The 14,855-nt window shown below is 45.5% G+C and overlaps 1 protein-coding gene across 13 annotated transcripts in view; it reads right to left on the bottom strand.

Annotated features, from left to right (window-relative positions):
- Window positions 1-13,497, bottom strand: part of TPK1 (thiamin pyrophosphokinase 1) — a 318,478-nt gene extending 304,981 nt beyond the window's left edge. For 10 of the 13 annotated variants that reach the window (XR_007518488.1, XR_007518487.1, XR_007518491.1 and 7 more), the window contains exon 1: window positions 108-387. Coding sequence is in view for 8 of the 13 variants with exons in the window: in XM_049894322.1 (XP_049750279.1) it covers window positions 108-297 (190 nt within the window). In the remaining 5 variants the exon portion in view is untranslated. The other 3 variants (XM_049894325.1, XM_049894326.1, XM_049894327.1) reach the window with 3 other exon arrangements.
- Between the last annotated feature and the right edge of the window lie 1,358 nt (window positions 13,498-14,855).

Genomic DNA, 14,855 nt, shown 5'->3' with positions numbered 1-14,855 from the left:
GGAGGTTGTATGTAAACCCCCCTGCTCCTGTGTAGTATGATTAAGAATGCTGCTGAGGTAACTTGTATGAACTCCCTACCTGTAAAGCTCCTTTAAAAGTGACTTACCTGCCCCCCCTTGGCGAGCAGTCTTGGCAGTAGTATCTCCACTTGACTCAATTTCCTTGCACAAGGAAACAAAGATGTTTTTATTGTTCTCCCACCTCGGTCTCTCGTTTATTAGCCAATACAAGTCATGCCAAGTAAGAACCTGAGGTTTCCACCCAGTAACATTTCTGGGGAGCCAGCCAGGAGCCATCTGCTCAGTTCCCGGGGTGAATCGGCAAACAGAACAGCCCGGACGTCAGGCGCCACCAGGAAATTTCTCCTAGAGACCTTGGAGCAGCTCTGAAACCTGATTCCACACCACCCCCACCCCCCACCCCCCCAAAAAAGATGGCTCTGTGAGACATGTTACACACCTGGTTTGTTTGGTAAGTGCCTAGGTAAGGCCTTAGAAGAGTCCCAAGAAGCGGGACAAATTGACCATTGAGGGCATTAGGAATCTGAGGTTATTTGGGAAGTAATTCCCAGGTAAGGCCTTGGAAGAGTCCCTTGAAGTGGGAGGTGTGCTGGTTAATCCTCACACACCAAGCACCTGGCAGGGGCGCTTACTCTGTCCTGATTTTAGGGTGAGAAGGCTGCAGGTCAGTTATCACAGGACTAATGGGGCGGGGGGAAGCACTGCCCCAGCAGCCACTCGTACGTACCGCTCTGAAGTCTACATTTTTGGACTGGATACTTGGGAGGATTCTGACTGAAAGATCTTTTTACTAACTTTCAAAAGAGCAAAGTTACAGAGCTTGGGGGCAATATAAATACCCTTGAACTATACACGAGATTACATTGCATGCAGAGAACGATGGGAATAACCAACATCAAACCAAATGAAAGACGCATATAGATTAAAAAGCTGCTGATGTACCTTTCAGGGACAGAGACTTCAGACTAAATGAGACACGGGGGCCGACAGAAGAAGAAGGCCTTGCTCTCCTAAGCTCTTTTAAGCTATTTACTTCTCATCTTCTCCCTTCCCAACTTTCTTGTCCACCCTCACCCTCACCCGATGACCTTATACCCTTCTTCAGTGATAAAATAATTTCAACGCTTCACCAATTCTGCTTGGGCAGAGAAAAGCCCTTGCTTTCCATCCCTGTGCCAGATACCTGGCCACACTGCTACTATCACAGTGACCATGGTGATGGTGACTGAACCTGGCACAATGCAAGTGCTAGGACAAGTGCTTGTTCAGTTGCTAATGTATGGAGCATGGGGAAGGAGCAGACACAAGCACAGGGAAGTGACAGCAGCACCCCACTATCACTGTAAAGGAACCATTAGTACGCTATTTCAAAGCAACCCTGATTCCCCAAGAGCTTACATTTTCACCAAGTACCTTCGGAAACTTAAGTGACTTTTAGTATTTTGGTAATGGTATGAGTTTTTTTATGCAATATCAGAAAAGTCACCCTCACTGAACAACACACTGGATGGTAGTCTCCACAGTCCCACCACAAAGAAACAAGGAGATACTGAGACAGGGACAGAACGCTGGACAGCCTCAAGACCAGAATAATCTGGGACCCTATCCCGTGGGCGATATTACTAGACTATGTTTTTTTTTTATCCACACAGGCAGCCTTTGACGCACAAAGCCTTACAGACCTGTCTCGAGTTGTTTTTCAGCACCCCACCACAGGAGTGGCTTCCTGCATCTCCCTCTTGTAAGTTGTTTTTCAGGACCCCACAATAGGAGTGGCTTCCTGCATCTTCCTTTTGTAAGTTGTTTTTCAGGACCCCACCATAGAGGGTGGTGTTACAAGATAACCCACATCCTGGACTCTGACACATGAAGTTCCACATATCTTCCCTACGAGCTGTTTTCCAAAGATAAACAGAATCAGCGGGTCCCCGGGGCACATGCAGTGAGAATGGGTGCGACCTTACAGTCTTGTTAAGTGCCCACCAGGACCGCGCAGTGGTGACGTGACACTGTCCAAACTGACCCCACCTTGGATTCCAGATGCCCATGCACCTAATTTCTTAGCCCCTCTATTTCCCAGAAAGCCCCGCCTTTTCACCCCAAAAGCAATGAATAAAACATGAGATCCTTCCCACCTAAAACCCTTTATAAATTCCAGGAAAACCCCTGCTCAAGGGGAGACTGGAGGCTAGTGGAGGCAGAAGCCCCTCTCCATCCCTTGCGAGCCTCTCCTTTCTTTCTGTCACTAATAAACCTTTGTTTGTGTTGTGTGGAACCTCTGAGCCTCTCTTGGTCAGTAAAAGGCAAGAACAGAGGCAGGACTTGGTCCCGAGCTGGGAAGCCTTGCCCGGCAACACATGGTGTGAGTGCGGGTTACAGGGGAGCCTCTGATACGCGAAGGCTGATCAAGCGAAACATGTTTCCAGTTATGACAACTCAATCAGAAAAACGTTTTTAAAAGAATGGCTACAAACTCAAAAACAAATTAAGGTACACTTAAAAAATGCAAGAGGTTCATTTGGCCTATTTTTTTAAATTGGCAGGCTTTCTTCAGTTTTGAGCTGACAGTAGGAGGCTGAACAGGTCAGTGACAGGCAGCCACAGTAACCAAGTGCACTTTGAAACGCAGGTGGTTTGCTCCTGCCAATGAATTAGGCGGCTGCCCTGAGCTACCTTCATACTGTTTTCCCACACCCAGCGACCAGAACCGAAGCTACCTGGAGCTTCAGCACCTTTTCTGTCAACAGAGGTATCAAAATAATTGCTTACAGTTAGTTTGAACATATCTAAATACCTCCCCCCTCAAAAAAAATACTACAGAAAAAAATAAAGACTTGTAGATACGGGTGGCACTGGCTAGTGTATTATTAGCCTCACTACATTTATTACAAAACTACAAAATTATACTTTTTTTAAAATGTTATTTTCCCTTAATTTGCAAGTTTCTGTAGACTGATGTGTTCTTCATTTCCCATGTTTTTACATAATCTACTCCTAGGTTTCAGGGAAAAAAAATCTCCAAGTTGTACCACTCTTGATTGCAAAATCTAATTTACATTTTTACCTCCAACCCCTACCAATCAGCATTATGCAAATTGTAACATAACTGAATGCAACATAAAACTTCAATCCTTTCACCTAAAATTTGGAGGAAAAAGACTTTAATCTCAAAGTCTATTTTTAAAAAATACTCTTATTCCATTATAACTTAAGAGTAATGTTTCTGAAGTACATTTGTGTACACTGAACAATCAGTATAGTAGTCCCAAGTTAACATAATCAAATGCAAGCAAAACGTAACCATACAGATACTCTTTCCTCAGTAAGTTCACCAAGTCCATGCTTCTACAATTGTTAATAAACAACCAAATTTACATAAGGCTCTTTTTTTAAGTGACATTTTATAGTAATGAAAATTCTGACTGTAAAAGAAAGCCAGTAAGCCAGTATTTACTCCTGCATGATGGAATCCCATTAAAATAATCTGCCCTCCTGCAATTTGGTGTGCGACTCAATTCAAAGCAGATCCCACACAAACAAATATACTCACTGGAGGCTCCAAATAAAAATATTTACATAGCAAATGGTGCTCACTGCTCTACATAGGCCCTGCAGCAGTTCTAGAAAAGTAGTTTCTTTTTTTTAATTCCTGTATATTATAAAAGTTTCACATTATACAAAAAGACTTTCTTTCGAAACCTGAAATCGCTGAAAATCTCCAGCCCTACATGCGACTTCCATGAAGCCTCTTCCTTTAAGAACGCAGCACTGCATACAATCCCAGACACTGCTGGGCCTTGTTTTAGCATTACACTTCAAAGTTTGTCGCTGCTCACGTTCTCACTGCTCCTCAAGGGGCTTACTCGAGGGTACAGAGATAAACACCAAGATATTCTGCTGTACCTGTAATGATCCTAAATGAAGAGCCCACCACTTTTTCACATGAACTACTCCTACCCCGTCACAGCAGCTCTGAGGGACCTCTGTCCATGCAGACCATGGAGCCCGAAACCCTGGTTAACCAGCATCTCTGAGACTTTGGCATATTTCACCCCTCCTTTGCTCGTTTACCAAATGAAACATTGTTGTGGCCAAATCAGAGGTCTTTGTCACCACGGCAGCTTGCTGTGACCACAGACCTCATCTGCCCCACTGACCAGTGCCCACTGCCGCTCTGAAGAGGCAAGCTGGGCCATAGGGCCCTGGTTCCACATGAACACAGCCTAATCCAACCACCCATACAGTAGATCTCTGGGTTCTTGCAAGAAGAGCCCATGAAGACCATGCTTGAACACCTCAATAATAGTACGGAAACTTGAAGAACTGAGGGAGAATAACAACAGAGGGGCATCCATCCTACAAGGCCACATTCAGGATGTGCAGGGCAAACCTAAAGAGTGGAAAAGTCAAACGGGAATTTAGAAGACCACTTCAATCTCAAACTGATGATGCAACATCCAGGGCCCAGCAGAGACTTGCAGATAGAATAAACCAGATTCCAATGGTTGCCTTCTGGCCACTGGCCACCAGCCAAAGCTTGCTTCTGAGCACCAATACCCCTAGACCGCTGTTTCCGCTACAGCGAAGAAATCATGTACTCTTAGGGGGTGACCAGTGTTATCAACGTAGGCAAGTTTGGGGACAGAAGAAGAAGAGACTGTAAAAGTTACAGCGTTTGGAAGAAACTCCATACCACCATTCCACTGGAGAGCAGAAAACTCCATGGATGGGAAACCCTGAGTGCTTTTACTTGGAGCCCAGCTCACTGTGTTATCACTCCTGTAAAGGGTAAAGGCACTCACAGGCATAGAATTTAACTCTGGAGGAACTCACATTTTAAAGCTTCACATTTTAAAACCAACTGTATACACAGAACTTTCAATAAAAATAAACTTCAAAACCTTGGCTTGTGCAAACTATCAAACCAGCTGCCTACATTTCAGGATTGCATAAAGATTGAATACACATGAAATTGCATGTGTAGGATAGTAATGGTTACAGCCCACAAGATTTGCATCATTCTACCCACCTAGTTTGACAGAGTTGCCATTAAAACAGGAGAAGAATTACTTTTCAACCTTTAGTGAAAATTTCACCTGCTATCACCATGCGGCATTCTGACATTACGGGAAAGAACAGCTCTTCTGAAAATTAGTTCTTATTTAAAAAGCTTAAGATTCTGAACAAAGATAAAAAGAAATTAAAGTAATTTTCACCAAAGAAAAAGCTGCCAACATGTTCCAGACATCTTTGAGAACATTCGCTCAGCTTCACATTAAAATTAGCTTTTCAAAACTGAAAGTTACAATTGCTCGTGCACAATGAACATGTGAAGAAGAAAAATAAAAAACTAAAATACTACAAAGCAGCCTACGAGTTACTGGGCAAGCAGAGCTTTATACATAAAACTAGGCCCAGAGAGGATAAAATGGTTAGAACACACAGCATAAAAATATCTACTCATCAGCACTGGACTCAGGGCCCATGCCTATAGAAGGCCACCCCGTTTAGTGCCACGCCTCAAATACTGCCTTCAAGCCTGCTACTACTGCCCCTTCTGGAGCCCTCATTTCACACTTCCTGCCAGGGTCTCAAAAGCCAAGAACAATCTATGATTACCAGAAGCCTTACAATTCTGCTAGGTTATGCATTAAATGGGCTTGAACGGGCTAGTCTGAGACCTTCACCAGCATTATAACTTTGTTCCATGAGAAAATACACTTTCAGTTCAAAACTACAAACTTAAAAAACGCACTTTGGGTAGACTGGTCTACACAAACGCAAAGTATTGGAAATTAGCAATAATGCCTGTCTGGCAAACACATTGCTTTACAACAGGGAGTCTGACACTCTCCAGACTCCGCCATTCACCAAGCAAGGATCCGACCCTCCACTACTCACAAAGGCCAAAGCTGACTTAAAATCCACGCTAGCTATGTCCCATTGATAAAATGCCCATGACCCACAGCCCTTGCCCTTATACCCTTCTATGACAGAGAAAGCACTTACCAAGCAATTACCACACAACCCTACATCAATGAGCATTTGGTAACTAGTTTTTGATTGGGTTTCTATGTTGTCTAGTTTTGTCAAAAAAAAAAAAAGCATGAACATATCTGAATAAGTAACTTATTGACAGAGTTGCACATAAAAAACCTGTCTATCCTTAGAAGGTTCTGTGATGAGGCAGGGCTAAAACAGAGCAGTGGTTTAGTCAAAGGAACAAATGATTCTGAGAAACTTGAGAACTTGTAGTAGGTCTCTTCAGTCCATTTAAAAATCTGTTTCCAGAACCCATGTTTCTCAATAGACAGATTCATTGGAGATCCACAGAAAGGAAAGGGGCTGGAAGAAAAGAAGGGGTGAAATAAAAGCTTTAAAAAGAGGCTGAGAGGAAAGACAGCGGGAAGGGGAGAGAGTGAGAACAGTCCATAAGGAGTCATTTTTACTTTAATCCTACTCTTTTGTGGTTAGGTGCCGTTGAGTCAGTCCTGACTCACAGTGAAACCATGTACAAGAGAACGAAGCGCTGCCCGGTCCTGCGCCATCCTCACAATCATTGTTAGGCTTGAGCCCATTGTAGCCAGTGTCAATCCATCTCGTTGAGGGTCTTGCTCCTTTTCAGTGAACCTCTACTTCACCAATCATGATATCCTTCTCCAGACACTGATTTCTCCTGGTAACAAGTCCGCAATATGCAAGACACAGTCTCACCATCCTTGCTCTTCAAGAGCATCCTGGATATACCTCCTCCAAGACAGACTTGTTCATTCTTCTGGCAGTCCATGGTATATTCCACATTCTTCACCAACACCGTAGCTCAGAGGCGTCAATTCTTCAGTCCTCCTTATTCAATGTCCAGCTTTTCCACACGTATGAGGCAACTGAAAACACCATGGCTTGCGTCAGGCGTGCTTTAAAGATGACATCTTTATTTTTAAAGTTTAAAGAGGTCTTTTGCAGCAGATTTGCCCAATGCAACGCGTCTTTTGATTTCTTGACTGCTGCTCCCGTGGGTGTTGACTGTGGATCCAAGTAAAATGAAATCCTTGACAACTTCAATCTTTTCCCCAATTATCATGATGTTGCTTATTGGTCCAGTTGTGAGGGTTTCTGTTTTCTTTATGTTGAGGTGTAATCCATACTGAAGGCTGTGGTCTTTGATCTTCATCAGTAAGTGCTTCAAGTCCTCTTCACTTTCAGTGAGCAAGGCTGTATCATCTGCATAACACAGGTTGTTAATGAGTCTTCCTCCAATTATCAATGCCCAGTTCTTCATATAGTCCAGGTTCTCAGGTTATTTGCCCAGCCAACAGACTGAATAAATACGGTGAAAGGATACAACCATGACAATCATTCTCTAGCTTTCTTTAACTTGGCTGCAGGTGGCTGGTCTACTTCCAGTTTTCAGGGCCCTCACGAAACCAATGAATAACGTTTACAGCTTTGCTGAGACCCCATTTTGTAGTCTGCATTTTAAATGACCTCTTCATTAGGCATGTCTTTGATGAACTCAAAAAAGTAATTACTCCTTACACGACCCACTGAACTGTGTTACCTGGCAAATCCTCCGAGATGTACATTAAAAGCTGAATGTTTTTGGCTGTCATAGTACTAACAGAGTAATGAATATATTTACATTTTTATTACACTTTGACAGCATTTGTTTTCTTTAATAGGCTATTTAACATATTATAAACTATAATCTGTGTTGAATTTTGTCAATAGGCTATTTCTATGCCATTTACCCAGATGCTAGTGGAGTTTAAGACGACTAGAATGACATTGTGTACATTCTTCAATGAGTTTTAACTCACGTAAGAAATGTAACTGCTATTGTTTTTAAAACCCTTTCAAATATGCAATCACGAACGCCCTCCTTACAACCATTTTTTAGTTCAAACATCCTTCTATTAAGTCCAAAATCCTATCCCAGTCTTATCTTCGCTCAACCATTTCCAAGTTATTCCATGGTAATCTGAAATCATTCAACAATCCAGCGACTACCACGTGCTATCTCCGGTAGGTGCTCCACTGAATAAATCTCACGGGCTCCAAGAGCTTCTCTCCTAGCCTGCATTTCTTTCAGTATGGCTTTCTGCAACCAGTACGCAATGTTTCTCAAACTCAGTCTCTTCTAGAAAAGTGAAAAACAGAACAGTAATTTGGCTACTTCAGGGAAAAGATTTTAATGTATTACACTGTTGACACTCTACAAGAATACTAAAGAATTCTACCAAAACAAGCTTCAAAGGAAAATCAAGTTATCAGCACCAGTTTCCACGTAGTCGAGCCCGACTCACGGCGACCTCGTGTGTCAGAGTAGAACCAGGCTCCATAGGGTCTTCAATGGCTTCCCAGCCTTCTGGGAGCAGATCACTAGGCCTTTCTCCTGAGGCGGCTCTGGGTAGACTTGACCTTTCAGTTAGCAAGCCGGCGCATTCAACCATTCACACCACCCAGGGACTCCTAAGAACAAGTTGTCGTTGCTAGGTGCCCTCAGGTCGGTTCTGACTCATAGCAATCCTATAGGACAGAGTAGAACTGCTCCATAGGGTTTCCAAGGAGCAGCTGGTGGATTTGAACTGCCAACCTTTTCATTAGCAGTCGAGCTCTTAACCACTACGCCACCAGGCCTCCAAGAACAAGTAGGAAATCTATTTTAAAACAATTGGTGAAAGGGAAATGGCTGAAAATACACCATGCCCATTCTCATACATACTATTACCTTATCTTTACGTGCAACTCAAACAGAATTTTTTAAATTTCAGCATAGCTTTAAGTGTTCAATATTACATGGGTTAAAATATGCAAGTTAAAGAATTCAAATATTGTTATTACCCTATATTACCTTGCCTTAACTAGCAAACTGAGAAGCAAAATTATTTAAAATACCTCTGAGCAATCCACACAGGAGTTAAAGGTCTGTTAGGTACAGATCAAAGTAGCCTGACAAGCAGCTCGGGCAAGGGAATAAAAAATCTCACAGGTAGACTAAACTTTGAGGCAAAAGGCAGCATCAGAGAGACCTGGCAACAAGCAGCAGCAAGGCCTCCGTCACTGGACTGGGATTCAGGGACAGGACTCTCGTATTTGCACGGCTTTGGAGTGTCCCAAAAGCAAAAGCAAGGCACACTCCCAGATCCAGAGAAACTACACAACTGGGAGGACTGCAAGGAGGTCTTCATGAAACAGCAGGACTGAGCCATTTCATCCGAGACGTGAGATGGCAGGCATATGTTGGGTACTTCCACCAGGATTAGAGTGCTCAGGTTCTGTCTAGAAGGTTACAACTGACATCACCCTGTGGCCAATTTCATCCACTGTCTTCCCAACAACCATCCCATCCACCCTTTCTCCTCTGCCAACAAGTCTTCAATTTTATTTAGTGGCAGGATATCCCAGTCCCAAGTTCCAGGAGATAAACTGAAACCGGTCTCAGCCAGCTATGGTATCATTCCACGGGACTGGTCTCTAGGAAGGCCACGTGACCTGCTTGTGTCTAAGGCTAGTGCCCAAGATTCGTTATCCAGGGCACATATCAGGCTATCTAGAAGACAAACTGGTGAATTTTAGAGTTCGAAGGGTTATAATCAACTCTTCCATCTAATCGTGAGTTCATCCCAGGTAGTCATCAACCTCCTTGAACGTTTCTGAAAAACTTACTGCTTTAGTAAAAAACTTTATTCACACTTTCTTTGGTGTATCAGAATTCTTCCTTTTTATTCCCTTCAATTTATTTCTAGCTTAAGATTTGCTACCATAACTACACTTTGGCATGTTTGATAAGGTTTAACTTTTTCCTGTTATTTTAATGTTCATATCTGCCTTAATTTTTGTTGTACTTTTAATTAGTTTTACTCTATTTGATGACAAAATGGTTTGGCTTATTCACTGTTAATGGCCAAATTGTTTCTCTTGCCTAAAGTAATATCTCACCAGCTTTATGAGCCAGCCATCTTTGCCACATCATCTAGAGAGCCAATGTCCTGTGCTCTAGTGGTCTCAGCATCTCCCCTCCATCTTTCCATGTAAGTGCTGTAATAGCTGCATGCTTCTAGAAACCAAAGCTTCTACAAGGAGTCTAAAAATATCTCATAAACTGATATTTTCTGACATTATCGGGAAGAATGTTGGTCCTTCTGATTAGACAGCTGAAAGTATTAAAGGAACCTGTAGGGCAATTTTGATATTTACAATGCTAAACACATGGGGTCGCCATGAGTTGGGATCAATTCCACAGCAACTAACAACACAAATCTGTTCCAGCTTCACCTCTCGCTCTTGCTCTTTCACACACACTCTCACACACACAGTTTTCTTCGAGTTTTGATGCATTTGCACCAGATGTCTCTAGAGGTTTTCTAGGGAAAATGAGGTGTTTGTGCATTACCTTCCCATCAAATGAACTTCACTATCTTTTTTTTTTTTTGGTTAAATCTATCAGGATTATTCTTTGCAGGTGGCAGGCAGATGCTCCAACAAGTGGATTTCTTTGTAGAGTATTCTTGTATCTTTACCACACTATTGCCTTTGCAGGTACTCACTTAGCACATGAACAGTTCCTTTGCTTACATGATTTTCAGAGAATTTAAACTTTTGATTTACTCTTAGGTCATGGGCAAGGTTCTTGGGGGAAGGGGGGAGACTGCTGCAGTTTATGTTGAGGTAACTTTGTTTCTTTTCCAAAGTAAGAAAATTACAGGTCTCTGATGCTACCTTTTGTTTTCCAGTCTCCAGGGCATCCGGAATCAATGAAAATGTCAACATGAATGTGCCGGAGGCCTTGTCTCCAGGCCAAGGTTTGAGACAGGGAGGAGTTTCTCCACTTTTACCTTTAGGAACAACTGGAAGAGCTGTGAGAACCACTAAATTGCAGTGAACCACCCAGGCGAACACGGCTGGATCCCACCTCCATGCTCTGTACCTCACACAGGTTATCACAGTTCTCACCACCTCTGATATGTCCTGCTCATGTGGCACTCAGGGGCCTGACTGAAGAAGTCAGGCCTGTTCCACTAGAACAAAACCAAAAAACCAAGCTGTCTATTCGATTCGAACTCATAGCAATTCCACAGGACGGAGGAGAACTGCCCCATAAAGGCTCCAAGGCGGTAATCTTTATGGAAGCTGACTGCCTACATCTTTCTTCCACAGAGAGGCTGGTGGGTTTGAATCAACAATCTTTTGGTTAGCAGCCAAGCACTTAACCACTCTGCACCACCAAGCCACTCACAAAAACAGAGGGAGCAGAGTGCTAGGCTTTCCTACAGTCTGTTACTCTAGAACTCCATCTCAGCACTGACTTTAAGACCCAAGTGCCTTTTGTTTCCCCCTCAGATTTACTGTGGAAAAATAACACGATGGTCAACAATACAACAGCTAATAGCTACTGAAGCTATGGGCGTTACATTACATTCATTTATACTCACAAAAACTCTGTGAGCTATCTGTTTTACACATCAACTGAAATGTAAGGTCAGGTTAACCAGTAACTGGCAAAACCAGGATATAAACCAGGATATAAACCCAGGAATTTTCATCCCTGGGTCCAATCTTTACTGTGCAGCACTATCTCTACGACATAGTTCTTTTAACCTAGAAAACGCTAGAAACCTTCAACCAGTAAAGCACTTAGGTTTTAGTAACAAATCTAAATGACAACAAACCACGTGAGCCAGATGTTTAATTTTGAAAATGATGTCGATCCTGCTACTGGATGACTGAGAATTATGAAACTTAATTTGCAAAAGTTTGTTTGCCAGGGCTCCTCTTAACTTTTCAAAGTCTGTTTACTGAAACGGTTAAGAATCCGAGCTCTTAACCAAGGCAAAAATATCTGGGTTCAGATTTTAGTTGTCACTTGACACCTGCCTTTCTTCACTCTGTAAACTGTATTTACACATCACTTAGTAATGATGAAGGCATACCTAAAAAACAGCATAGTCAGTGGGTGGAACACAAAGAGTATTCAAGGTCACCACCTACTGTTATGCTTCCATTGTTTTACCATCAATACTCTCAGGATGAATGCTAACAAGTTCAAATACTCTAAACAAGAACGATGAATTCATGTGTATACAGAAAACAAGTGTAAACGTTAAAAAATGGATTATCTGTAAAAGTTTACAAAACTGAAACTCCAAGTTCTACGGAGTGGAAACAAAGGCTAATTTGAGAGTGCAAAGTGTATTTACGTTTAACGTTAAAAATTATTGCACAGAAAGTGAGATGAATGGCTTATAAAAACATTCATTCTATCCATTTTCATGTGAAGTACAATAATCCGTAAGTTTAAAAGAGGGAAAACCGTAAATGACTGCTATAGCCCTTTGGGACATTTTATGGAGCCCCTTGCTGGTGATGGGTCATCCCGGACACTTCAACGGATTAAGCGCAAGGGGTCAGACAAGTGTCCCTTCGGCCCAGGGTCTAGGTTCTGCGTTTACCCTGCTGCAGACAGAAGACGCACAATACACCAAATCGTTTAGTCCTCGCAACAACTCGTGTGGCAAGGGCTAACACTTATCCTCCACAACCCGCGTGCGAAAGGGTAACAGACATTCTCATTTCCAGGCGGGGAAACCGAGGCACAGGGCGACTGTGGCACACGCCTAGGAGCGCAGGGCCGGGCAGTCTGACGCAGCCTCCAACTCGGGGACCCTGCGCTGGGGAGGGGTGCGCCGGCGACCCCACAAACCCCGGGAGAGATACAGTACCGGTGGGCAGCAGGGGCTCCAGCGGGGTAAAGACGCGCTCCATAGCGGACTACGGGCCTCTGCATTAAAGAAGTGCGGAGTTAGAATCTCTCACACCCGCTACACCGACGCGCGAAACCCTGTAACCTTCTACCCCCAAGACAGGAAAACGCCCAACCCAGCCCGGCCCAACCCAGCCCAGCGCGTCTCGGAGGGACCCGGGACGTCAGAAAGGGGCGCGCGGGGACGCTGGGAAGGGGCAGCCGGGGGCCTGCGGGGAACACCGAATATGTGGGACCCCCGCGGGAGACGGCGGGGAAGCTGCTGGATATACCGGGGGACGCCGGCAGCGCGCGAGAGACGCGGGGGACGCGCGGGGGACGCCGGGAGCGCGTGGGGGACACGGGGGACACGTGGGGGACGCCGCGAGCGCGTGGGGGACACGTGGAGGACCCCGGGAGCGCGTGGGGGACGCGGGGGACGCCGGGAGCGCGTGGGGGGCACGTGGGGGGCGCCGGGAGCGCGTGGGGGCACGGGGGAGGCGCGGGGGACGCCGGAGACGGAGCACGAGGGGGAACACTTGGGGACATGCTGGGCTCCAGGCGGAGAACGCAGACCCCCCTTCCACCCCTCCTCGCGCCCGCCTCCATCCGGGGACTGGCGAGACAGAAGCTCCCGCGTTCCCCGCCCTCCCCCCCTCCGCCGGCAGGCGCACTTACGATGGCGGGCGGAGCCACAGAGGAGGGCCCCGATGGCAATCGAGCGCTCGGCACTCGGCTGAGGAGCCTCAGGGGCGCCCGGGCCGCGGGTTAAGTACCGGGGCCGGAGGCCACGCCCCGGAAGCCCCGCCCTGCGCACCTGCTCCTTCTCTAGAGCGGCTCCGCGGGGCCCGAGTCCCGGCCGTGGCTCCTTGAGCTCTCGCGAGAGCCGGCGGGCTCGGAGGGCTAGGCCCGCCCTTCCTGGCAGCCCTGGCGGGGACGGCGTCAGGTTGCGCAGTGCCTAAGCGCTCGGGTGCCAACCTGGAGGTTGGCGTCTGGAATCCACTACCTGCTACTGGGGGGACAGATCACAGCCGTGGAAACCCTGTGGGGCAGGTCTTCTCTGTACTATAAACCCGTTGCCCCCCAGTCGGTTCCGACTCAGGACCTTACAGAACAGAGGAGACCTGCCCCATAGAGGGTTTCTGAGGAGCGGCTGGTGGATTCAAACTGCCGACCCTTTGGTTAGCAGCTGAGCTCTTAACCGCCGTGCAACCAGGGCTCCACTGTGTCATCCAGTGGGTTCGGTTTCGGCTTTCACTCTGTGATCCAGTGCTTTCGGTTTCGGCTTTTGGTGCTTGCGTTACAGCCCTTGCCACAGGCTCGTGTAGTAGGGCTCCTGTTACATGTGGGAGCCCTTGGGTCCCGCAAACGATTAAGGGCTCCACTATTAACCAAAAGGTTGCAGGTTTGAACCCACCCAGAGGCACTTCAGAAGAAAGCCTTGGCAACCTGCTTCCAAAAGGTCACAGCCTTGAAAACCCTATGGAGCAGTTCTACTCTGCCGGGGGGGGGGGGGGCGGTGGAGGGGGGGTTGGTTACCATGCGTTAGAATCTGTATGGCAACCAACAACGCTTTAAATGTGTGCCACCTGATGGCCCAAGAAGGCTGCTTCAGCTCCAGCCTTCACACATACATTTTAAGCATTGGGAAGGAAGAAGAAGCAAAGGAAGGCGCACCCCTCCCTAATAAAAAGACAATGTACAGGACAACTAAGGAGATGGTTTCATTCACACTGCTGCTAAAGGAAAGCACCCCAGAGCTGAAGATGAGGTGTTCCTGCAGAAGGGTTTTGCCTTAGCCTTTCACTAGGAGTAGACAAGTCACAGGTGGGGTGATTTACAGTGGGCGTTGTTTGCAATCAGGGCAAGTCTCAGTCACCTAAACAGAAAATGTTTCTTTGTTTAGTCTCAGGGGGACAATATTTTAAGAGACAAAGAACAAGGAGTCGAAGGGTCTATGTGGGGCTATCCACGACTCTTATGAGAGTCACGAGAAAGAGTGGTCAGAAAGCCATCTCTAAAATCAGAAGTACACTAGATAGAGAGAAATGCATAAGAAGAATGAATAAATTTTTGGAAAAAGATGATCAATAAG

Source organism: Elephas maximus, chromosome 8, assembly GCF_024166365.1.
Source record: "Elephas maximus indicus isolate mEleMax1 chromosome 8, mEleMax1 primary haplotype, whole genome shotgun sequence".
Classification (NCBI taxonomy): domain Eukaryota; kingdom Metazoa; phylum Chordata; class Mammalia; order Proboscidea; family Elephantidae; genus Elephas; species Elephas maximus.
This window is presented reverse-complemented; position numbering and strand designations above follow the sequence as displayed.